The 23,936-nt window shown below is 42.0% G+C and overlaps 1 protein-coding gene across 4 annotated transcripts in view; it reads right to left on the bottom strand.

Annotated features, from left to right (window-relative positions):
- The window catches only part of SHANK2 (SH3 and multiple ankyrin repeat domains 2), a 280,376-nt gene that overhangs the window by 158,020 nt on the left and 98,420 nt on the right, over positions 1–23,936 (bottom strand). For all 4 annotated transcript variants that reach the window (XM_064715490.1, XM_064715491.1, XM_064715492.1 and 1 more), the window contains 3 exons: positions 22,233–22,542; positions 17,636–17,805; positions 5,932–6,045 (listed from right to left, as the gene is read on the bottom strand). In XM_064715490.1, coding sequence (XP_064571560.1) covers positions 5,932–6,045; positions 17,636–17,805; positions 22,233–22,542 — 594 coding nt within the window. The remainder of the gene's footprint in view (positions 1–5,931; positions 6,046–17,635; positions 17,806–22,232; positions 22,543–23,936) is intronic.

The raw sequence follows: 23,936 nt of genomic DNA, 5'->3' as shown, positions 1-23,936 counted from the left end.
ATTAATATAATATAAATAGGTGTAATATTCATCCCTTGAGCTTTCAACCCATTTGAAATGGCTGCCTTTGTATCTGCATCCCAGCACAATTTTTCAACTACAAGTGATGCAATCTTGCCTTTTCAATTTGATTTTCATTTGGCTTTATATTCTCTTGGCCATATTGAGTCCAGCCTGCACTGTTGAGTGAGAACTTATTTCCCAGCTCTCAGAACTTCTTAGCTCCTTACACTACTTCCATGACAATGTTTGCGATTAACTGTCCCAACAAAAATATCTTTCCCTCACATATATAAATTTCTTTTATACTGCCTCCATTTAGTCCTTTCAGCTGCAGCAATGTTTTGTCCTTAACTGCTGCTGCTCACACCAAACAGTTCAAGTTGCACAATAATTCTGTCACAGGTACACAGGCACCTTCTACTCAAGGTGAAATCTTGTGGAAGGAGAATTTATCAAAATTTATTATCAAAACCCTTGAGGTGCTCATTTGGTGAGATACCATCTCCTCTGTCTCATTGAAACCCACTTATTTCTAGTGGTTTCCAAAGTTATTTGTGTATAGAATTTTTCAGAGTTCTAATAATCACCACAACATTTCTATTTATTCTTCAGTTGCCTTTCTAGCTAAAATTAGCCAGAACTCATCGTAACAAGTTGTAACAAGAATAATTTGTTAAAAAGAATTTGGCTAATCTGGGTCATTTATAAAAGGTGGGCCATTTAGGCTGGATGAAAAAAGGGTTTTTATCTGGTTTTTTCCCCCTCCACTGCTGTGTTTAACACAGAATCATAGAGTCAATTATATGGGATAAGGCACTGGTTTTACATATGGATATCTATTATGTCCAGGCAGCAAATTTAGGAAAGCAAGACTCCTTCTGGAAGGCCAGCACAGATGTCAGCTCTCAATCCACAGTAAAGCATCTTTCCTTCTTGCAGGAAGGCAATTCCATTTTCTAGCAGCCTGGCTGGCTCGACTGCCTGGGAAGGTGTTGTGCTAATTATAAAAAGGGATGGTGGAAATGAGGAACAAATGTGGTTTTACTGAACGCACGGGGCGTTAAAAACTAAGAATGTGGAAAACAGAAAATTCTCTGCTTCAGAAACAGCAAAAGGATTCATTTTATTAACACAGCTTGGACTTGTTTGGTAACTTCTGGGATCGAGAGGGAATGCTGGACAAGGATAGCTGCAGTTTCTGCTTTTAACAGCTGTGTAGAGTTACATAGGTAAAAAAGAAATTGCAAGGGAACTCTGCTATTCCTGGATAATCTGTCACTACGTTTTCAAGTTGCTGGAAACTCAGGAATAAGGGATACCAAACAAAAGCACAGGCACTGCGCTCAGGAAGGGACTGGAGGTGGCACTCAGCCTGGCTGACAGGATGGTCTCAGTGATCCCTGAGGTCACAGAATCACACAGGATCACAGAATGACTGGGTTGGAAGAGACCTTCAAGATCATCGAGTCCAACCCATGCCCTGACACCTCACCTGAACCATGGCACGCAGTGCCACATCCAGCCTTCTCCTAAACACATCCAGGGATGGTGACTCCACCACCTCCTGGGGCAGGCCATTCCTGTACTTTATCACTCTTTCCATAAAAAACCTTTTCCTAACATCCAACCTGTATTTCCCTTAGTGCAGCTTGAGACTGTGTCCTCTGGTTCTGTCAGTGCTGCCTGGAGAAAGAGACCAACCCCACCTGAGCACAGCCACCTTTCAGGGAGCTGTAGAGAGTGATAAGGTCTCCTCTGAACCTCCTTTTCTCCTGGCTGAGCACCCCCAGCTCCCTCAGTGGTTCCTCACAGGGTTTGTGTTCCCAGCCCCTCTCCAGCCCCGTTGCCTCCTCTGGATGTGTTTGAACATCTCAACGTCCTTCCCAGCCTGAGGGCCCAGAACTGGACACAGCACTCCAGATGTGGCCTCACCAGTGCCAAGTACAGGGGCAGAATGACCTCCCTGCACCTGCTGGCCACACTATTCCTGATCCAGGCCTTTCCTGACACAAATATCCCATGCCTCTGTGCCACCTTGGAGCTCAAAAGGCAGCATGGAGCCTGGCAGAGCCTGCTGTGACACTAGAGGTCAGCACGGGCACAGCTCCATGGGCAGGGCAGAGCTGGGAACGTGCCCTGCCAGTGCTGCCCCCGGGACTGGCACAGACCCTGGGACTGGCACAGATCTGATCCTGCCTGGAAAAAGCAGAGCTGCTCATGGTCACTGCAGCCACGTGCCTGCGGCAGATCTAATCTGAAATAAACTCCCAGCACTCCTACAGCTACTAATAAGGTGTATCCCAAGGGCACAGGATAGAAAGAGGCACAAAGGAGGCCATGGAATGAAAACTCATCGTAAGAAAATATACAAAATGAGGCTGGAACTCAAGGAAAGGTGCACTGGGGAGGCCAAGAGTTGAAAGACAGCAAGAATCTCTCAGACACGCTGAGTCTGCCTTTATATCAGTATCATTGGTAAAATCTAGGAGTTCTCCAGGCACTTTAGAGAGGGAGGAACAATAAATGATAAAGTTGGAATGTAGCTAAAGATAACTTCCAGCCTGAAAATGAATATTTCACCTCAGTTGTAGGCAATCAGATAGCCCTGAATTCTGAAAGATTTGGAGCATAAAATCACAAGTGTAATAGAAAGCATTTATGTAGTAAGTCTCTCAAGTTCATGTAATACCTTATGATGGAAGAAAAGCAAACAGAAACATATAAATTAAAGCAGGAGAAACATTTTTTCAACTTACCCAGAACATTTTAGAAAAAAAATTAAAAAACAACAACAAAAAAAATTAACATATTTCAGAATAGAAAGACATTTCAAAATGGAATTGGCTCATTTCTGAATAACACAAGATAACTGTCAATGCAGAAAGAGTAAATATGTGACATTTGCATTCTCTGTTTGAGCAGGTAAAATGCAAGATAAGATAATGTGCCAACCTCATCTGAGGGATTATTTCTACTCTCAGAATAATTCTGCAGAATGTTAAAAACTGGCTACAAAATGCCAAAAACTGGCACTTTTTAAAACAAGGTAGCACAAAAGTCTTGTTTGTAAGAATTCATTAAAAGCAGAAAAAAGAATTTAGCAGACTACAGTAATGATTTTCTTTTCTTCGTTGTTGTTCTTTTTCCATTGGATCTCAAAATGTCAAGGGAACTTTAAACTGGAAAGCAGCAGGTCCTGTGCTGGTGCCATTAGAGGGCAAATGAGACAACCTGGATAATTGGGAGCCCACAGACCTGGAATCAACCCTAGCAAAATAATGGAGCAATTCCTACAAGTCTCAATTAATGGAGGATAAAAGAAAGGAAGTAGAATTAATGCCAGTCAATATGATTTTCTTTGGAAAACAGAACCTGCCAAGCTGGCATGGTATCTTTGAGGAGAACACAGGAACCAGGTGCTGTTCTGTCCTGCCCACTTCCAGAGAACAGTTGGGATTGCAATAAAGTTCCCTAAAAATGGAACTTTCCTTAGAAGGGAGATTATACATCAGCCTGACATGAAACACCTGCCCAGCAGTTTTACTGGGCCTGGAGTGTTTAATTGGAGTTTGTTTTTTCCAAGAACTATTCCTCTTTCCTTCACTCATGGCGTGCAAATGACAAGCCTCTATTAAACACAATTGTTCAAACTTAATGGCAAAGGGAAGCTGCTGGAAGAAATGTTCCTAAATCTTGTTGAGGGGAAAGAACTGTTGCTGTGGTGCTGGTATGGAAAAAGCTGAGTCTGAGCTTCATTTCCTCCACATTTAAATGCTCTACTTTCTAAATCATTATCATAAGAAGTTCTGCTGCTTTGCAAAGACCACGATGCAAATTCTTGCAAGAGGCACAAGTTTGTGATGTTTCTCAGCTGATGTTCTTTCAGCAATCCCAACAGACCTAATTTAATTTCTAATCATTTCACCATGCCTAACACATTTTTCTAAATTACTTCTTCATTTTTACTCAGAGGGAATACTGGCTGATTTTTGCTTATAAAGCTTTTCCCTTTCATTCCCATTGTTTCCTATGCAGAGGGAATGCACAGAGCAATTCTGTGATCAGCTGCTTTCACTCCATGCCATATTTCAATAATAATATGGCACATACTGTGCATTCCATATATTTCATTTCCCTCCCAGCTCCAGCCTCTATCACATTACTCACAGAAGCACTGAACCTCATTCTGGGTGCAGGACATTTTTTGAGACAGCCCAGCAAAATATGGGAGTGCACAAGTTCACTGACAGAGAAAATGTGTCCCTTTTGTTCCTATTTAATTACATTTTCACCCTTTTTAGAGTAGAAGAATGGCATATTTAAAGCCTTAAGCTATGTTAACATTAATATTCCCACTGTACCATAAGCAAACAGGAAAACAATCAGAAAGAAGGCAATAGTTATAAATTACAGTAAATGTCTCGTGCTTTGCCAGACACATGGCATAAGTCTTCATAATTTCACGTCAGAAAATTTGTAACATGCTTCTGTTTATATTCTTTTCTTGCTTCCAGCTTTCATAATCCTTTTGTTCCTCTTGTGACAATTCTTTTCTTAATTTTTGTGTTCCTTTGAATGATCAAAGACATTCTTGCTCAAAAAACAATCATCATCTATTAAGACAATCCTGTCACATACTGAATTTACCTCCTGAAGAAATTCTCAAGGAAGTCTTTAAGGATTTGTAACAAACACTTTTGGTTACTCTCTCTTCAAAACCACTGAAAAGATGCAAAACTTCTTTCTTATCTTTAAACTTCACTTCATGTCCTCAGAATTTTCTACAGATCTGGAGACAAATGATAGCTCAAATTTAATGCAGGGTTACTGTTCCTACACAGGGCAATTCCAGCCTCAATCTTCCTTTTGTTTAATACATTTCCATCTCTAAATTCTGACTTTTCTCAAGCCCTTTGAAGAGCTACAGAACTGTTCTCCCTCTGTTCTCAGTGCCTGGATCCATTCTCTCCAAATATTGGATCTGGTTTTCCCTCCTCCTCTTTTCCCCTCTCAAAAGGGAGACAGAAAAGGAAGCACAACTTCTCCACATAGGGAAAAAATAAAAAAGAAAAGTATACCTTGCAGTTGATAATGACATGCATAAAAGAAAAACATCTGTAAATGAATGATACAATGCATAAATTTTAGTGTATCATCTGTGCAATGCCAGTAAGTTCTTAATCAATACAACAGAGATCTAAAAACACATCAATAGATGATTTCAGACTTCATACGCTCCTGGAGAACATTAATTATATTCTCAGAGCTCATTTATAATGAGCTTTTAATTAGAGAGGATGTCCTCACATCTTAATTCTTAAAAGCAGAGAAAGGATGAGATGGTAGGTAATTCTAAAAATAACCTGCTTTAATGTAGATTTCATTTCTTTTATTATACCAGGACTATAAAGGCTCCTTGCTTAAGGTTACTTGTGGCAATACACGTGTGTGATAAAGGAGGATTCCATTTCCTTTGTCATCAGCAGGGATGGGTATGGGATATCCCACTAAAGGATGCCTCCTCTAGCATTCAGGGAAAGGGCAACAGGGCTGTGAACAAGAGCTAAATGCATTGTATGACTCCCTCAGGCTGGGAGATGACTGGCCAGGTTTTATTCCCTTATTTATTTGTCTCATTAGACATTCTTCCACTCTTTAGAAAATAAAAAACAACATAATCCTATACAAAATGTCTGCATACAGCTCTGTGTAAAGGCTGTGGTACTTCCCAGCATAGTTCCTCATGAGAAAGTCTGCTTGCTTGGACAGTAAATACAATCAATAAACCTACCTGTATTTTTTAGCTCAGCAGCTCAGCTTTATCCAATTCTCCCATTTCTAGCAGTGCACAAAGGCCCTGATGTGTCTGTTGGGTCAGACACGTAGCATCTGTCACATTAGGGTTCAACAGGGGCTTGATGTGATTACCTGGTTTGCTTTCATTTGGTTTGCACTGAACTTCTTCCACACACTCTGCAGGAAACCAGCCAATGTGTCCCCGGGTGCTGCCTTCCCAGAATCCGCCTTCTCCGATGCTCAGCACTAAACAGGGCAGACACAGGCAGTGTTACACTTTGCCTCCTCACACAAATACACAATTCTTGCATTACACCTTCCGAAAACTGGCAAACACTGAGCAATAACTAATGCTGGTACCCCCAAAATGAACACAGAGTAACCTTTAAGCAGGACCATCCCTACTCAGTCTTTGTAACCACTCCCCAATTTATTTTTTTATACCACAAGTTTCCTTGTTTCCATTTTCAGTGTTCTTACTGCTGGATTAATCAAGGATAAATACATGGTAATACCACTACCAAAAAAACCCACTGTCTTGTCTGCTGAAATGAAGTGCTGAACGCATTGTCAAATTGCACCCACACTGAAATGGATTTTAATAATACATATTTTGATATCTCCTGTTTTTCCTGCCTCCTAAGGAAACATGTTATTTGATTTAGTGGGTAGCTCCAGGGATTTGCAATGCAGGTTGAGTAATGTGATTTAGGAGTTTGAATACACAGCAAACACTTGAACCTCCCATAGGTGAGATCTACAATGGAGATGCCTTTTGAAACATTTCAATGATCTTTCTCTCTATAGAAGAAAACAACAATATGGAGGGGAATGATTTGTCAATAGGAGAAGAGGCTTTTATCTGGCACTTCTAATTATCTTGATATTAACTCTAGAACTCAGAAAGGATTGTGACAAAAGCCTGCAGAGCAAGAATTGCATAAGTAAGCAACTGGAGGTGAATTATGGTGATGGAAGGACCCTAAATACTTGCTATGGTGTTTAAATTATTATTATAGAAGTTCCTGCAAACCACTGTATGTTTACTATATTAGAGGACTATAAATGTACTGTTAGAAAGATGCTGTACATTAATATTGAGACAAAAGTGTCAACAAAACCAGGTTGATTGGGAATCTGGATCAGACACACAGCACAGGTGCTCAGAGCTTCCCAAAATCAGCCCAGCTCCATCCACTGAGTGCCAGCTCAGCCCCAATGCCCCTGCTGAAATCAAGGTTAAGCAGCCCAAATCCATCTCTCTGCTGAGGGATTCCAGTGCCTGGGATCCTGCCTCTGCAGGGTATCTCAGTGCACAGGGACATAAAGGAGAGTTGCTTTGATGGTCTCTAACACCAGCACTTCTGGCACTGTTAAAACCCTGCCAGACTTTAAAACCTTGGTCCCTGCCTGGCTGCAATTGAACTCGGGATCAGTGCAGCTGCTGTGACTCAGGGGAACTGAAGCTGAACTTGATTTGCACTAGTACTAAGCAGGATGAAAATTAAATTAATCAGAGCTGCAAAAAAAAAAATAAAAAATTCTTGGTAATGTGGAAGCAGCCTGGTTTGAGACACCAGGAGCTGTAAAACTGCATTGGAAAGTAAATGTTTACCAGGGTTTTATTAATGCAATATTCAGCTATTTGTGGCATCACTTACAGAGCATGGCCATCTATTAACAGAGGCATTTGACAGCGAAATGTTTATAAATATGTCACTTTTAAGCCTTTTAATATAGTATACTCCAAGAGAGAGATGCCATGAACTGCACATTTCCACACCACCACAGTAAAAAGAACACACTAAGTCCCAGGAAATATCCATTAAAAAAAAGTCCTGCACCTGGATGGGTCCCAAATGCACAATTTGTCAAGCACCTTTCTGGCATATATGAGAAAACCTATAACCTATAACTCCTATAAACCTAGCAAGTTATGGGATACTGGGGGAGGGCACTGACCTTGGATGACACCAAAATTCTACACTGAAAATAGAGCCGAATTTAAAAATGTCAGCATGTCTTTTAAAAAAAATATAAACATGGGGCATAATTAATAAAAAAATATGCTACTGTATTCCAGGTGTTGCTAAAAATATTTAAAGCCTGTGCACATTAACTAACACACATTGTCCAGCTGATAATTCAGTGTTACATAAAACATCATCCATCCAATATAAATGGGGAATTCAGCAGCTTCCAATACATTTTTAGCAATGTAACATCTGCTCACAAAAGAAAGCATTTCTTAGATATGAGATAAGGAACCAGGAAAAGTTAATAACCTATATATATATATGTAAGAATCATTGTAGAATCCAACTGTACAGTGGTTTAATTTCTGTCATAAAAGAGAGTGTAGGACTCCAGCCAAAATAAAATTTCCAAATGTGAGACAGTGACAGTCCTATTGCCAGTAATTAGCTTTTTTTTTTTTTTTTTTTGAGAGGAGTTTTCAGCACTGAATCTCAGTCCTGGATTTCACTCCATAAACTGGCAAGATGCTCAGAACAAAAACTACTTTGATGTTGAGACAGACTTTCCTAATTTGGTATTTTATTAATCTGTCAGATCTGCTGACACTCCCAATTCCAGCTCTAGAAAGAGAGAGGCACTGTAAGGAGAAAGTTGGGCATTTCAAACCCATGGAGTGATTTCATGTGTTTATGGCAGTAGCAGCTGATGCAAATCAACACTTTGGGGAAATGAAATTTGCCTTGGAACACTGTCTGTGAGTGCAGGGTGAAAAGGGATTCCTACAGAGCAGAACCAGACCCACTTTAGCCCATTATTATATGAATTATTGAGTATTAGCCATCACTAATAGCCAGAGCAAAGGAAAAACACGTGTAGTCCTGCCTGAAGACATAACATCCATGGAAAAGAAGTGGAAGGGTGAAATGAGTGCTGCTGGAACGCAGGCAGCCTTCAGCATTCTGGGAAAAACCTTCTGCTGGGGGCCAGGAGAGGGAGGAAAAGCCTCTGGAGCTGCAAGAGGCACAAAGATGACACAAGAGGCAAGTGAGGAACAGCCCTGGGTTCAGCTGATGTGCAGGCAGACAAATTGCTGTGGATGTGGGGGACAAGCTCATATTCCAATGCAGAAGTTGAGCCCTAGATAGTTCTGCATCCCCTAAAACCTTGAAATGATCTTCTTCCCCCTCACGTGGTGCCATTAATAAGAAATTCTGCAGCATGAGCCAAGGCTATAATAAAGTACAGATCTATAAAAACTGGCAACACTTCACTCACTCCAAAGTGGGGAACTTAAAGGATAAATAGAAAAATGTAATTTATCTGTTGTACCCAGGCATGGTTTTTTTAAAATGAGGTCTTCATTTCTATCTTTCCTCTCCCAACACTGTTTAAGACATTCACTGTAACAGATAATTTGTTATCAGCAAGAGATTTTCGAATCAATGTTTTCCCTGCTGAAGGACAAAACAATGGTAAATGAAAGGACAACTCTCCCAAAATTAATAATAAGGCTTTCTAATTTCCAGTGGTTTTCACTTTTCTTTTGGTAAAATCAAAAGGTGTGGTTGCTATGGCAAAAGCAGGTCAGATGCTCTTCACACACAACCTGAATTACAAAAAGAATCTGCTGTTGTAAGAGTGAAATAAAGGTTCTTGTAACATCAGGTATCCTGAGACATCTTTTCACAACAAAAGTGTGGTTTAAAAGAGGAGTTGTGTCCAATTATATGAACAAAACTGCAAAGCAAAATTGGATAAGCACCAAACAAGTGGGTAACAGGAAAACATGGATAGGCAGGTGACAATCAGGAGCTTGTATTTTATTGTCTTTAAAGCATTATACTTAAAATCAGTGAGATTCTGCCAGAAAATTAAATATATACAATATTGTACAAGATTATATATTATAAAATTAATAGAATAGAGCATAGAATGCTTTGTCTCTTACAAATTTAAGTCTATTGGCAATGTATCTATTGTAATTGACATGAATATAGCATTCTAATCTCAAACAGATAAATTACTCAATATACCATCAAAATAATTTTAATCAAAAGAACATAGAACATGCATCCTCCCACATTACAGCTCCCTCCATGCCCCAACAAGAAATGAAAATGTTTTTTCCAAAGAAATTATGGTGACTACTATTTCTAAATTCCTTGTGATACTGAAATGCCCAGGAGCAAATTCTTCCAGGCAGCCTTATTTGCAAAAATGTCAAGGAAATTTAAAGCCAAATTCAGGCCAATGTCTTTACAGCTGTTACAGCCTGTACCTAAAATGTCTTTGTAATATCTAAATCAATTTTTAGTGCTTGGATAAACTGCATTCTTCTTTATTGGGAAAATAAATAATCATATGGATTGGGAATGAGAGACCATATTCTGGGAAAAAAGAACATTTCTGCAACCAGCAGGAAAAAAAGAAAAATCAACAGAATGAAAGTAAAGTATAAAGCTGGAAATCCATTGAAAAGCAAAATTAACAGCTGAACCAGCCTGTACTGATGTAAAAACTCTGGGTTTGTTTCCCAAGGTAAAATTTGTCTCAATTTTCTTCTTTGAAATACAGGAGGTTTTTAATTTCTAATTGGTAGAGGCCTGACTTTTTTCTCCCAGAAATAATTAACATTGTGATTTGGGCTTTTCCCTTGCTGTAATGTCTGTTGTCTGATGTAAATTTTCAGAATTATTTGTCTTTGGCAGGAGAGCTTCCGAACGACAGACAATCTATGCAGGAATACTTATTGGAGGCTGTGGTATCTCATTCCTGGATGTGTCCAAAGCAGGGCATTGGGACTGGATGACCTTAAGGTCCATCCCAATCCCTAAAAACACCCTGGGATTCCATGATTCTTTGGTGAAAACACTTTCCATGCAACATGATGATGGTCAGCACGAGTCACAGCTTCATCGTGCTCTCTGTTAAAAACAGGGATTTTTCTGACTCTGGCTCCTGACAGCAATCCCTCCCTCCCTGCCTCAGTGAGGGATGCTGAGCAGGATCTGCCTGTTTTGTCTCCTGGGCAGGCTGGTCTGGCTCCCAGAGATGTCCTTAAGGGAGCCTGACAGAGCCTGAGGTCAGAGCAGCAGCGTGGGGAGGAGCTCAGTGCCCCTGACCCTGCTGCCAGGCACAGGCAGGGTTCCAGCACACACACGGACCTTCCTGGGCACTCCACCCACAGCCTGGAACTGTCTGCAGTTAATGATTCTGGCTAATTGACCTGAGCACTCACACTGGGCTGTGGCCCTACAGACATTCCTGGTGGTGGACAAGGAAATGCAGCAGTTCCTTCCCAGCTTGAGTTATGGGAGCTGACCAAATTAGGGAGATAACACAGAGATCCTGACTTAAAACAGCTCCTCATCTTTTCTCACTTCTGCTTTCCCAGGAAAGAAACAGAGCAAGCAAGCACTTCAGGAGAAGAACCTCGGGGTGAGAAGATGACTGGGGCTACTAACAGAGCAACCACTCCCTACGTCAAACCTACAAACACAATAAGCTGCACGTAATCCTCTGAGGAAATATGGCTCAGTTGGAATAGAACTGAGCTGTGCTGTTCAACATTTGGCCCTCTGTGGGAGCTTTTCCCCCCTTGCCATAGTTTCCATGAAGATCACCTTTTCCCTGTTATTTATGTCTGTGAAATAGTTTTGAGATTGTGAGGGCGAGATGAAAACAGCGTGAGAAATCAATCTGCACTGATTTGGGTTTTGCAAAAATCCACCCTCTGATCCCCAACTCTGTTGAGGAAGGTGCAGTCAGAGTCAAGTTTGCCCTTCTGCATAGTGATGCCCAAACTTGAAATCAGGGAAATTCAGAGAGAATTAATAGAGAAGGGGCCCCAAGCTGTTGGGAAGGATGAAAGTTTGAGAAGAAAGTCTCACATATATGTATGCTTAGCAGAAAGATTTTTAAATGTACAGTCTGATGAAGGAATAGAGTTGGAAGCAAGTTTTGACATAGAAGAAAAGAATTGCTGAGCCAGTCTTACTGGAAAACCAAGGAGGCAAAGGGTAAGTTAATGAGAAGGGGTTTTTATGGCTTAGAGCAAAGGATAAACTCACCTCAAACAAGATGTTTTTAACAACAGAAAGACAGCACAGGCAAAGAAGTCAGCAAAGTTGCAAATAGAAAAATGGTCTCAGAATTTTACACTGCAAGAAAACTGATTAACAACTTCTAGCTTAAACTGTAATGTACTAACTTTTAGTGACTGGAGAATAGGAACATGAATATGGTAATTATAGTAGTTATGATAGGCTACAGATAAAAGCTATGGTATAGATTGGTTCTACTGTATTAAGATGCTCAGCAAAGAAAAGTATGTAATGCAATGTAACCTGAACCAAAGGGTCTCCAGGCCTGCCTGCAGCTGAGCTGTGAGCACAGGATCTGTCACCCACGACCCTGGACTGCTGGAACTCTTGGATGGAATAAACTGCATTTTAGAGAGCTGCCTGGAGTCCCATGTCTCTCATTTAGGCTCTTTAACCAAGCCAACCAAGACGCAGAGCCTGGAGTGTTGCATTGCACCACACTGGTGCACTCCCAGCTCCTCTCTAACTCCTGGTGCTCCTGTCCCCTGAATATTCCAGGCCAGTTGCTGACTACTCAAGCAAGGATGTGTCAAAGTAGCCAAGCATGATGACAGGGGATTTGTGGATGCTTTTACCTCCTGATCCCTTCCCATGCCCTCTGACAGCAAAGGGAACTCTCCTGCTGGAGCAGGAGCAAGTCTGTCTGCATTTTGACAGCACCACTCTGTCCTGCTCTTCAGGCACAAGCAGCTTGAAGGAATGAGTTAGGATAGGACCTGTGGTGAGCCATAGTTTATCATGGTAGGAGCTGAAATCAAACCATTCAAGTCAGGAGACAGAAAGGAAGCAAAACAGACCAGTGAACCTGGGTAAGATGAATATTCTGTTTCACATTCATTTCATCCTTCATGTGAAAGAGCAGCTGAACAATACCTTGCAAACCTCTTAGGTTCAATTTTGCTGCCACACTTATCCACACAAGGTACAAAATGCTCTTGAAGAAACAGAACAGCCTTTCTGAGGCTCTTCCCTTCCCAGTATTTTGTTTACTAATCTAACAAGTGCAAAAGCCCAGGAGACCAACTTTCCTCCTGCCCACAAGCACTGTCTGTTGGCAATATCTTTGAGCACAGCAGGGGTTTAATAATCTTTCTTTTTCAAAATGACTTACAAGTGGATTTCACAAGAAATGAAAATGTTAGCGATATATTTGGATTGCCCTGCCGGCTGAGATCACGCTGAAATAAAAGCAGAGTCACAAGGGTCAATATTTCTGCTGCACAGAGCCACTGACTTCCTGCCCACAGCAGATGCTTGAGCTGCTGCTGCTGAGTTACTCCTGCTCCTCTGACCCCGAGGAATGGAGCTGAGAGCTGCATTTGGGTTACCACAACCCTGCTGGGATGTGCCTGCACCACAGCTATCTCAGAGGCTCATGGAAGTCTGTTGGAGCAGATTTGAGATGCTGAAATAACTCCCTGTTTTTCCATACAATGGGCACTAGAAAAGGCTGAGAGAGCTGAGGCAGGGCAGCCTGGAAAGAAGGATTTGGGGAGATCACGACAAACAAAGCTGTGAGCAGGGTGAGACTTCAAATGCTCTCAAAGTATTTGAATCAGGTGGGTTTTTTTCTTTCTAAATCAGTGAAGGATGGTTCATGTGCCTTTTAGGTATGTTTTAATATAACCCAGACTCTGAAAATAATTCTGATTTTTTTATTTTTGAAGTGGCCAGAGCCTGTCTGCACATGGAACTCAGACTTGTTACCTTCCTAAAAACCTTCTCTATTGCTTTTTCTTCATGGACAAGAAAACTGCTAATTTGCTCACAAAGAATCTTTTGAGCATTGCATTCTGAGTTTTGCTATCAAAGAGACCACTGAATTTCCAGTGCAAGAATTCAATTTAGGAACACAAAAGCTGATTCAAATTCATTTTGCAGATATTTTATACATGTTTGTGTGCATTTGGATTGCAGCAGATTTATTGCTATGGACTTTCAGATAAAGAAGGAAGAAGAAAAAAATATATAAAAACAAAATATTAGAAGTGTTTCAGTGAGGAATCAAACTAGGTCTCCTTTATTTATGTGAAAACATAAGATTAGGGCAATTCTGGTATAAATAAAGATATCAGATTTATTTTTGCAAGCAGCCATGGCTCCTCTCTCATGAGTGGCAGACACACAAATGATGTCAGTGTGTATGACTAACAACTAAAAATACAGCAGGTATTTTTGTACAGGCTACATAATATCCTATGAATACAAGACCATTTTGTTTAGTTTACATTTCTTTGAACCTTGCCCATTCACAGATTTCTCTGAGCAGTTTCCTTGTATCACGCACTGTGAACTATTGTCACTGATGCACTTCTACCAGTTTTAGAAAGAAAAAAAAAAAACAAACCCTGCTTCATCTCCATCTGATGAAAACATCTGATTTTTCATCAAGAGTTTAGGAATTCATCCCTCTCTGTGACCCTTCTAATTCTGCCAAGTTAAAAAAGAAAATCCATAAAAACATTTCCCAAGTAATCCCTTTCTCTAATATGTTGTTCTGGGTTTTTATCCCTGCAATAAATGCCTTGCTACATCTTTGCTGTGATTAGTCTCATGGGATGTACTCGTGATGAGCATTTCCCTGGGGTCAGCCTGGACACGGGGCACAATCTCTCTGCCAGTGAATTCCCCAAAACAACCCAAGAGCCAGGATCTGGGCATCAGTGTCCTACACAGGGCAGTGCAGTCACCAAGCTGGCAGAGGAGAGGGGCCAAGACAAAGCTTTTCCATCTCTCAGTGAGGATAAGATGTTTCCAAAGTGAAGGAAAAATTGAATTCCATGGGGTTTAATGCTCTCCCATTTCCCCCAAGTACTGTTCAGAGCAAGTTGCTAAACCCCAAACAGGCTGAGCCCCGGTCTTGCTAAGTCTGTAAAAGACAGGAAATACATCCAGTACCAAGAATTCATGCTCAGGAAGAGGAAAAAATGCAGGATCTCCTTATAGTCAGCAGTTCTGGCACTCCCACAGCACTGAGGACTCTGAGTTCTACTGCCTGTGCTTTTGGAGGATGGAGAGGGAGCCCATCCTGCTCACATGGAGTAATTTTTTTTAAACATCACAGAATCCTGGAATAGTTTAGGTTGGAAGGGACCTTCAAGATCATCTTGTTCCAGCCTTCTCGCAGTGAAAGGGTAACCTTCCACTATTCCAGATTGCTCCAAGCTGTGTCCAGCCTGGCCTTGGACACTTCCAGGAATGGGACAACCACAGCTTCTCTGGGCCACCTTTGCTATGGCTTCACCCCCTCTCAGGGAAGAATTTCTTCCTCAAATCTAGTCTAAATCTACCATCTTTCAGTTCAAAGCCATAGCTCCTTGTCCTATCACTACACTTATTGTCTAGCAATAATTACATTTTGACTGAAACAGGGACGGGAATCTAGATTTAATTGGACCTGGGTTTTTGGCACAAAAAGTTTGAGCAGCTTCTTGGATACTGTTACACAACAGAGACCTCTTTAAAGCACCACTGTCTCTTCCCTGCACTCTTTGTTCTCTCCATGACCTTGCCGTGTTCATTCTGACATATTTTTTGCTGCAGCTGAGGAACCATTGACATGGTAACACGAAATAGGATTTGATCTTGTTCTGGAAGTTTTCCCTTTGATTAGCTCTGGGAGCTTGTCACACACTGTTCCAGCCCTGCCATGCAAACAGCCTTAAATTACATTTCACAAGATTTCATCCTTGGGAGTAACACTGACAATCCCTGTGCACACTTGTTCTTTCCCCAAACCCTCCCCAAAAGCAGGCTGACATGTGTAGAAGCCTCGCCAGACTTTGCTGCAGCAAAGTTCTCTAAAATGCTTCAAAACAAATGGACCTGCAAAAACTCTGCCAGATTTCAATTCAATGTGCAAATCAGATTCTTGAAGCTGAAAAAATAATCCCTGCAGGAATGATTTGACGTAGGATGGGCACATCCCCCTTTTAATGGCAGTAATAATTAATGAGTTACTTTCAATAAACTTACATTTTCCCCACAAAGGAAAAACCCAGGCACAATTCCATTTTTTATTTCAGCATTTAGAGTGCCCCCCCCCAAATCACTGGTCTCCATATAGGCTACACTATTTTATGAAAACATGAAAAGTGGACTAATTCCCTCCTGCAATGTCTTCCAATGACTGTTGCCATAACTTAGAACCAAGGGCTCCTGAATTAATTTTTCAAAAACATTAAACACTTCATTGAAATTTAAATCCTTTATTCTGGGATTACTTTTGCATATAATAGTCTCAAACCTAAGGTAAACCACCTGCCAGATAGGGAATGCCTCTAAAATATTCAGCATTCCAGGCAACCTGTTGCAGTGCTTCCTCTTTTGCCAGGAAACACAATATCTGTCTTGTCTTTTCCCAGAGTTGTCTTATTCTAGTGAGAAGAATCTGTGTGGTTGTTATTTCATCCTCTACATAAACAGAATATTCCTGCATCCTTAAATCCAAGAGGACAATTGAACATCTCTGTGTCCAACACCTGCCATGGAGCAGCCACTCATTCCTTGTCATTGGCACCTGCCAGACCTCTGTGAACACTGAGTGGAGAAAGTTATTTAGTACCCCCAAAATTTCATCCTAGCTCTTGTGCACCATGAGATCATAATCACTGCTTCCTACCTGATCAGGGAACAACCTTGAGAACTGTAAAATTATCTTCTCAGCCCTACAGACTCTAAGTTTAACCTTCTCCCTTCGTCCTTGCATTTAAAATTAACTTTGCATGTTTTACCTTTAAGTGCAACACTCTTCAAATTTCTGTCTTACATCTTCTGAGGGCTGGAGTTAACAGAAATTATTAAACTCAAAAATGCTTCAGAATCAGTACATCCAAAAATAAAAATGCAAAAATACCTTCTAATGGCTCCCTATTTTTTTTTCCAGCTACTGTTTGCAGGCTCAAGGGAGGAGGTATTTGAAGTCTTCCTTCGTGAGATAAGTAGTTCCCTTTGCAAGAAAATTTGCAGCTGCTTTACACTTTTATTTAGGACACTGAATTTATTCCCTTTTATTTGGTTTCCATAACTGTTGTTTGATTTGTGTGGGTCCAACACAAAGTCTCTTTTATTCTGTTTTACCTGGATGTGCAAAACCACAGCCTCACACCTCACTCTGGGGAAGGTGAGTCCTGTACACCCTATCTCCCTTTTTTTCAGCTGTACCTGGATGTACTTTGACTGCCTTCAAAGCAATAACAAAGCCTGGCCTTCATTTAAACCTGGTCTTAGCATGTAATTGCAGTACTGAACAGAAATTTCACATGCACCACCATGCTTCCTCCAAAATTATATTTACAGGAGATTCTCCCTACCCACTTATCCCAAGTCCCATGAGGGGACATTTTCTACTTAAGCAATTAAATGTTCCTGGAGGAAAGGGCCTGAAGCAGAGCTGACCTTACCCCCATTCCCTTCCTGAGCTTTTTAGATAGCTGACAGGTTTACAACCCCTTAAAGCCCTGGAGCAGTGCCTCTGGAATGGCTCCAGCAGCAAATTCCGTGTCCTGGGTAAGAGAAAATGGTGCTATTACTGCACAGAGTTGTGAGTTGTTGCAGCACTTTGAAGGCAGTAAAAGTGGCAGCTAAATATGCATTGGTTACAAAACAATACCAGGAGCAAAATACCTTGCAAAGAAACAAGTGCATAAGAGTACTTTCACCATATAGATTATTTCCACCCTTGTAAAAGAGAATTTTTACATAAAATTCCCACCTAGCAGGAGAAAAGTTTTATTCCAAATGAATTAGGTGCTCACCTTTGACTCTATCTCCTTTGTGCAGGTGAATTTCCCCTTCCCCTTGAGGTTGATATGGCTTTACAACAATAAAAAGTCTCCCAGGGACAGCACTGTAGAGCTTCCTTTTGGGACCCTGATAATCCAAGGCAGACAGAGTATCTTTGTTGGCACTGGGACTGTAAACGGCACTGGAAATTGAAATGAAAAATCATTAACAGCTTATTCAAAAGGGGAAAGTTAATAATTTACAATCACATTAGCAAGATTAAATTAAGCAGTGAGTAACAAAACTGTCTCCCAGTAAGACATCAAACCCTGCAGAAAAAATACCAAACAGGAGCTCTTAAGGGTTGAAATCTTTCAGTATGAAACATGATCAATATTCACCTGACCATAATGGCCTAGAACAGAAAACACACAACATTAAAGCTTTTCGTTTTTCCGCAAATTAAACTTGCACATTCCTAGGCCCTAATTAAATTCAAAATTTATATGCCCATCATACATTCCCAGCATGTCCATTTGTCAGAGGAACTTGAAAATGTCTGTATTTACAATTCTTGGGAATGGATATCTTTGTAACACAGAGTGAACAAGTGAGATCACTGAATTATTAACTAAATGGACTGAATAATCAAGTTACTTCCTCACTCCAAGGCCCAAGGTTAAATTTAGATCTGCACAAAGCCTGGTACTTGTGGTTAACATTTTCCAAATGATCATTTCTTCTGGATGGCAATCACCAGCTCATTCAGTGACTCCAGAATGTGCCCAGGAGAGCCACAGGTCACCACCAACTCACAGTCATGGTGTATAAAAAAAGGAATTGTTGAAAGGTGGTGAACAATGCATAAGATCACTCTTAAACCTGTGGGAAAATGAGTGAACTGTCAAAAAGATATGAAAAGAGAAAGAGGCAAATACTAAAGAGGGTTGGAAACCTATAGGATAGAGGATAACAAACTTGCAACACACTAGCAGTCAACTTCAAAAAAACCCCAAAGCATAAAAACTTGCAGTCTTAACCAAAGTCTAGAAAAGGAAAATATTCATGAGAAGGAGTAATCTTAATAGAGTTTGATGGGGAAAAATTAGGCTACCAAAGGAAGAAGGGTGATTTAGTGGTGGTTTGGATTATAACACTCTGCTTGCCTTTATGTAAGAAAGCATCTCAAACTGCTTTAAGCAAAATGAAATACAAGGGCTGGGGTCTGCTGAGTTTTCACCTTTTTTTTAACCAGTCTCCTACCAAAATGGGAGCCAGTAAGTCAATAGGTACAGAAGTCTGATAAAAACCCACACCTATTGGATCTTTCCTATCAGGAACACTCCTGTTTTCCTGCAGTAACCTCTTCACCATTTGGAATTGCATGCCCCTTTCATCCTGCTTTGTTCCATTACTGGGAAGGGATGCTGCTTATGGTAAGCCCCACTCAGGAGTTTAGAAGTGAGCTCTGCTTGCATGTCTGTGATGGAGTTTGCACCAGAAACCTCAGCCAACTCTCACAGTTGTTTAAAGAAAGCCTGGAAAAGATGACATTCAGATTTCAGTTCTTTTGCTCCACTCCTTTTTCCTTATAAGTGGAGGAACAGTCATCACCATAAAAAAAAAAATTCAGATCTATAAACTATAGCTACACATCTGATTTCCACTTGTATCAAGCTGTGTTTCTGCCTAGTCTGGTGGCAGCTATTCCCAGTGTTATCTCCCAGCATCTACTTTAACTGTGAGCACAGAAGATACATTCATTTTCTCCCTCACTGAAAGAGAAAAGGGAAATGGCACATTAAACCCACACAAGGAATGCAGAACTTCTTAGGCAACAGGCTCACTAATGGAAATCAGGGCTGCAACGTGGGGTGCAGGACTTTTTAAAAAGAGATCTTTCCTTTCCCTTGCTTGTCCCCAGCATGGGCTCCAAGCCCAGCAAGTGCCATGCCAGGAAGGAGCAGGAGGAGGATGCAGAGATTTCAAGAGAGGTGTAGACATGTTTCCCTCTCAGCCAGATGAAGGTGGCCATCCTTGGCAGCTCAGCCCTCACTGAGGCTGTGCTGGCACCTCATTCACTCATTTCTGTGGGGTAAGTTTCACACAAAGGCTGTCCCTTTCCTTTCTTTCCCAGCTTCCCCCTCCCAACCACCTTGCTGTGAAGAGCAACAGCCTTGTGAGAATCAAGAACAGTTTGATTTGAAAGGGACCTTTAAGACCACCCAGTGCCACCCTCTGCCATGGGCAGGGACACCTTTCACTGGACCAGGCTGTTCCAGCCTGGCCTTGGACATTTCCAGGGATGGGGCAGCCACAGCTTCTCTGGGAATTCTGTTCCAATGACTCACCACCCTCTCAGTAAAGAATTTCTTCCTAATATCCAATCTAAATCTCTCATCTTTCAGTTGGAGAAGACAGAACACCTGAGCCACACGGGCTGCAAAGGTCACATGAGCCCCTTCCAGCATGGCTTTCCAGCACCTCTCCACAGCACAAATCCCACAGACCCCATTCACCCTTTGTCACAGTCTGACCTTCTCCATCACTGTGCCCCTTCTGGCTGCTTCTGCTCCGCAACCCAACCTCCTGCTCTGTCAGATAGGGCTTCTCCATCCCAGGGGAGCAACAGCTTCATGGTGACTGTTATTATTTGCAAATAATAAGCAGAGAGCAACAGTTCCCACTGTTAGCTAACAGTAAGTAGGTGGTCATACAGTTAAACAAAATCTGTGAGGAAAATGTCATATAAGGTGCCATTCCTGACTGCAAAATGGGCCTGTGGCAAGAAAAGGCATTATTTGCAGGAGAAATTATATATATAAATCCAACTAGTTGTCTTTAAATTTATAGAGCCTCCAGCTCTCTTCTCGGTACTTGTACGTACTCTGGACTTCTCTGAAACAAGTCTTGGTGGCACAGAGGGGACTCTGCAGCTGGGTAGCAGCTCCAGCAGCTGTGATGCTGATGCACTGAGAGAAAGACCAAAATTTTATATCCACAAACTCTCAGGGATTAAATCTGTTCCCACTGTCACCTGATCTACTTTTCAGAAAGGGAAGAGGAAAGTGGTTGAACAGAGTCAAAGCAAGTAAATGTTTGCTTAATCAAAAAGAATTTCTAATTGTTACCCCCAGCTCAAAGGATTGTTTCTACTTCTAGAATTTAAAGCATGTTATCCCACGAATATTGATGAAAATGAATTTTTATCCAATCAGCTAAAATAATCATTTACTCTAAGGTAGAACCTCCCCCCCTGATGGCATCAGCAGAATCCAGAGGAACAGAAGAACACTCATTCTCTGAACAGAACCTCAGTCTCTTCACTTAACTCATCATCCAGTTGAAGCCTCATTACAGACTGATCTTGAGCTGTTACTGGGCTCTGTGAGGAAATGCCACCCAATTTATACCCAAATGAGCTTTTGCCATTATTGTAACATACAACAAAGCAAGATGAGCTTGCTTTACTGCATGAAACCACTGGCATATGGAATCTGCATCCCCTTCCTTCCCTTTAATTTCACTCCTTCTTACATGCCAGACAACTCTGTCTCACAATTCACCAGATCCCCCCTGCCCAGCAGCATTGTTTCCATCACAAACAGTGCCTGGCAGTTTGGCCAGGGAGAGCAGAGGAACAGGCAAAGCAGCAGAGGCAGTGTCAGCTGCATAACATTTTGTTTTACTGACTTGAAAACTCCATTGAACATCCCTTACACCTACAAACAGCAGAGAGAAACCAACAGCTGCATTTCTTGACAATGCCCAGTTCCTTTTCTACTCTGAACAGCAGACATATATATACATATATACACATATATATTAGGAAACAGGACAGACAAAGCCTGATTTTCAAATGAGGAGTGTTTGGCCAAAATGTATGAGCTCTGGTTCTCTCCAGCAGCTCTCAACTCTGATGCCTCCCAGCCTTTTTACAGCATTTTAACTCCTTGTCCTGGTGCAGCTCCATCTCTTTCACATTTGGCAGGAGCTCCTGAGTCCAGGGCAGTGCCTTCTCAAAGCTGCAGCCTCCATAAGTGATCAAAACTCAGCCCTCCACTTTTTCCATGGCTTACAAAACCTACATGACTCTCATTAGTCAGGATTTGCTCTCCAGTGGGACAGAGCTGCAGGATATTTGCCCAGAATGCCTGCTAGATCACATTACTGCCTCTATTTCACTCTTTGGTTCAGCACACACCTACAGAAGAGAGAACCTAACCAGCCTCTGCTCCATCACCTATGAGCAGCTCCAACACAGGTTCCAGGCATGACCAACAGCTCTGGGAAGGGACCAGGTATCCCAGGAACAGTTTGCTTCACTGCTATATACAATCCTTACTTCAACTATGGGAGGATGTGCAGAGCCAGCACCTTGAACTGGAGGTGCAAACTGTGTTAAGTCACTGCTGAACTTGAAAGTCTGCCTGGCTGCTGGAGCTCTGTGAGGAAACAGCTGGCTTTGGGGCTTCCACTTAAAATATTTACACTTGGGCATGGTCCACTGTGCTGAGAATGAATAACTATACATTCTGGAGAGCACAAATAACATAAAGGAATGTGGCAGGCCAGCATGGTGCCTTTGCCTTTAGGGGTACCTCATGCTGTGAAACAGCCAGAGCTCACCTGATGTGCCTGTGCTGCTGCCTCTTGGCATCGTCTCCCAGCCTGTTGAGGGACGGCGAGCGGCTCCGGGAGGACGGAGTGTAACTCCCCACAGTTTTTACAGTTCCATTGGGATTATTCTGCATCTGTTGGAGCAGGTGAGGGGAAAGGCTGCGGTGTGAAGAGGCAGAGGAGGAGGCTGACCACTCGGGGAGGTTGTTGATGTTCAGGTTGTTGTCGCTGTTGGAGCGGAGCAGGATCCGGGGGGCTGCCAAGGTGCTGGGAGGCCTCCTCCTCCTGTTGGAGTAGGTGGGAGCCTCCCTAAAGGGCACTGTGCAAAGAGAGACATGGAGGGTGAGCTCAGATGATTTCACATTCGTGTGTGTTTACCACCACATGCAACATATGGCATTGTTTCTTCTGCAGAGACAGAAACTCCACCTTGCCAGCAGAGCTGATCAAATTATCCTTAGAACATCATTAAATCAAAAACAACAGAGCAACACAAACCTGTTTGATGGCTCGAATACACGGTGAGGCAACACCAGTGCCCTGAGCCTGCTGAGCACTCTGAACTGTGCTCTAGGAAATGGGAAACACCTCATTATTGCCCAGTTTGAGGCTCAGAAAGTTCATTTCCCTGCTGTGTTGTCACATTCAGTCAGAAAGGCACACAACAGGGCTGCCCAGCAGAATTCCTGATGCATGGACTCGCAGTTTCCATCCCCCAGCTGGTACCCAAACTGTTCCAGGCCTAAGTTCAAGTTCAGGCCTAACCTGAAATCTGTGAACAGTCACCTTATCCCCATCTTGCAGGTTAAAAATCGAGGACACAGCTTGCTGTCCTGGCAGAACTCTATTACACTGCTGCAATCCCCAGGCATTCCCCTCTTTCTAATCCTGGCATCCCTACCACATCCATTACTATGGTATATGGAGCATATCACCCCAGGGTAATACACTGGCTCCGTCACGTGCCACGTCCCAGAGGGAACACCAGGATATCCAAAAGCTCCAAGAAACTCCTTAATGGAAGAGCCACAACACAAAACAAAGCGAGGGCGACACAAATCTCACTCAGAGCAGAGGGTCCAGCCCTCCACGTGCGCTCCTGGTTCACACAAGCATTTACACCATCTTCCACATCTCCTTTTCCCACTCCGGTGGGTCAGTTTGTCCCAAGTGCAACTTAGAAGGCAAATTCCCTCATAAAAAAGCACCCAGTTATCAGCAGATGTCCTGCCCTGTCATAAAGGAATTGACCCCAAAACCTCATGCTGGCCTTGATCCCCATTATTGCAACTGCCCTCATTAATTTCTCTCAGTGGAGCTCGTGGGGTCACAGGACCTGAGCCAAAGTGCACAGATTTACATCCAAAAAGTCACAGTGGCATAACTAACAAAATGCAGCCAGGCACTATCCTGAGGGCTTCACTGAGCTGTTGTAATTCTCAAAGAAAAAAATCATATGTAAATTGGGAAAGAAGACCCACAAAATATCATTCTTTATGTCTAAAGTGCCAGTAAGTGCCATTTATAAAGAGCCAGAAATGTCTACTCATTCAATACCCTTCAAAACCACACAAAAAACCAGAATAAGAATGTCTGTCATACTGTGCAAGTAAATAAATTCACATAAATATGAATACAGATAGGAATCAATCTGTCCTGCCTTGAAATAGAGGCTTTAATTGAGAGAACAAAGCAAAATTTAAGGTTTCAGTG

The sequence above is a fragment of the Zonotrichia leucophrys genome, chromosome 5 (genome assembly GCF_028769735.1).
Source record: "Zonotrichia leucophrys gambelii isolate GWCS_2022_RI chromosome 5, RI_Zleu_2.0, whole genome shotgun sequence".
NCBI lineage: Eukaryota > Metazoa > Chordata > Aves > Passeriformes > Passerellidae > Zonotrichia > Zonotrichia leucophrys.
The sequence above is the reverse complement of the archived record's forward strand: the minus strand, read 5'-3'. Positions and strand labels throughout refer to the sequence as shown.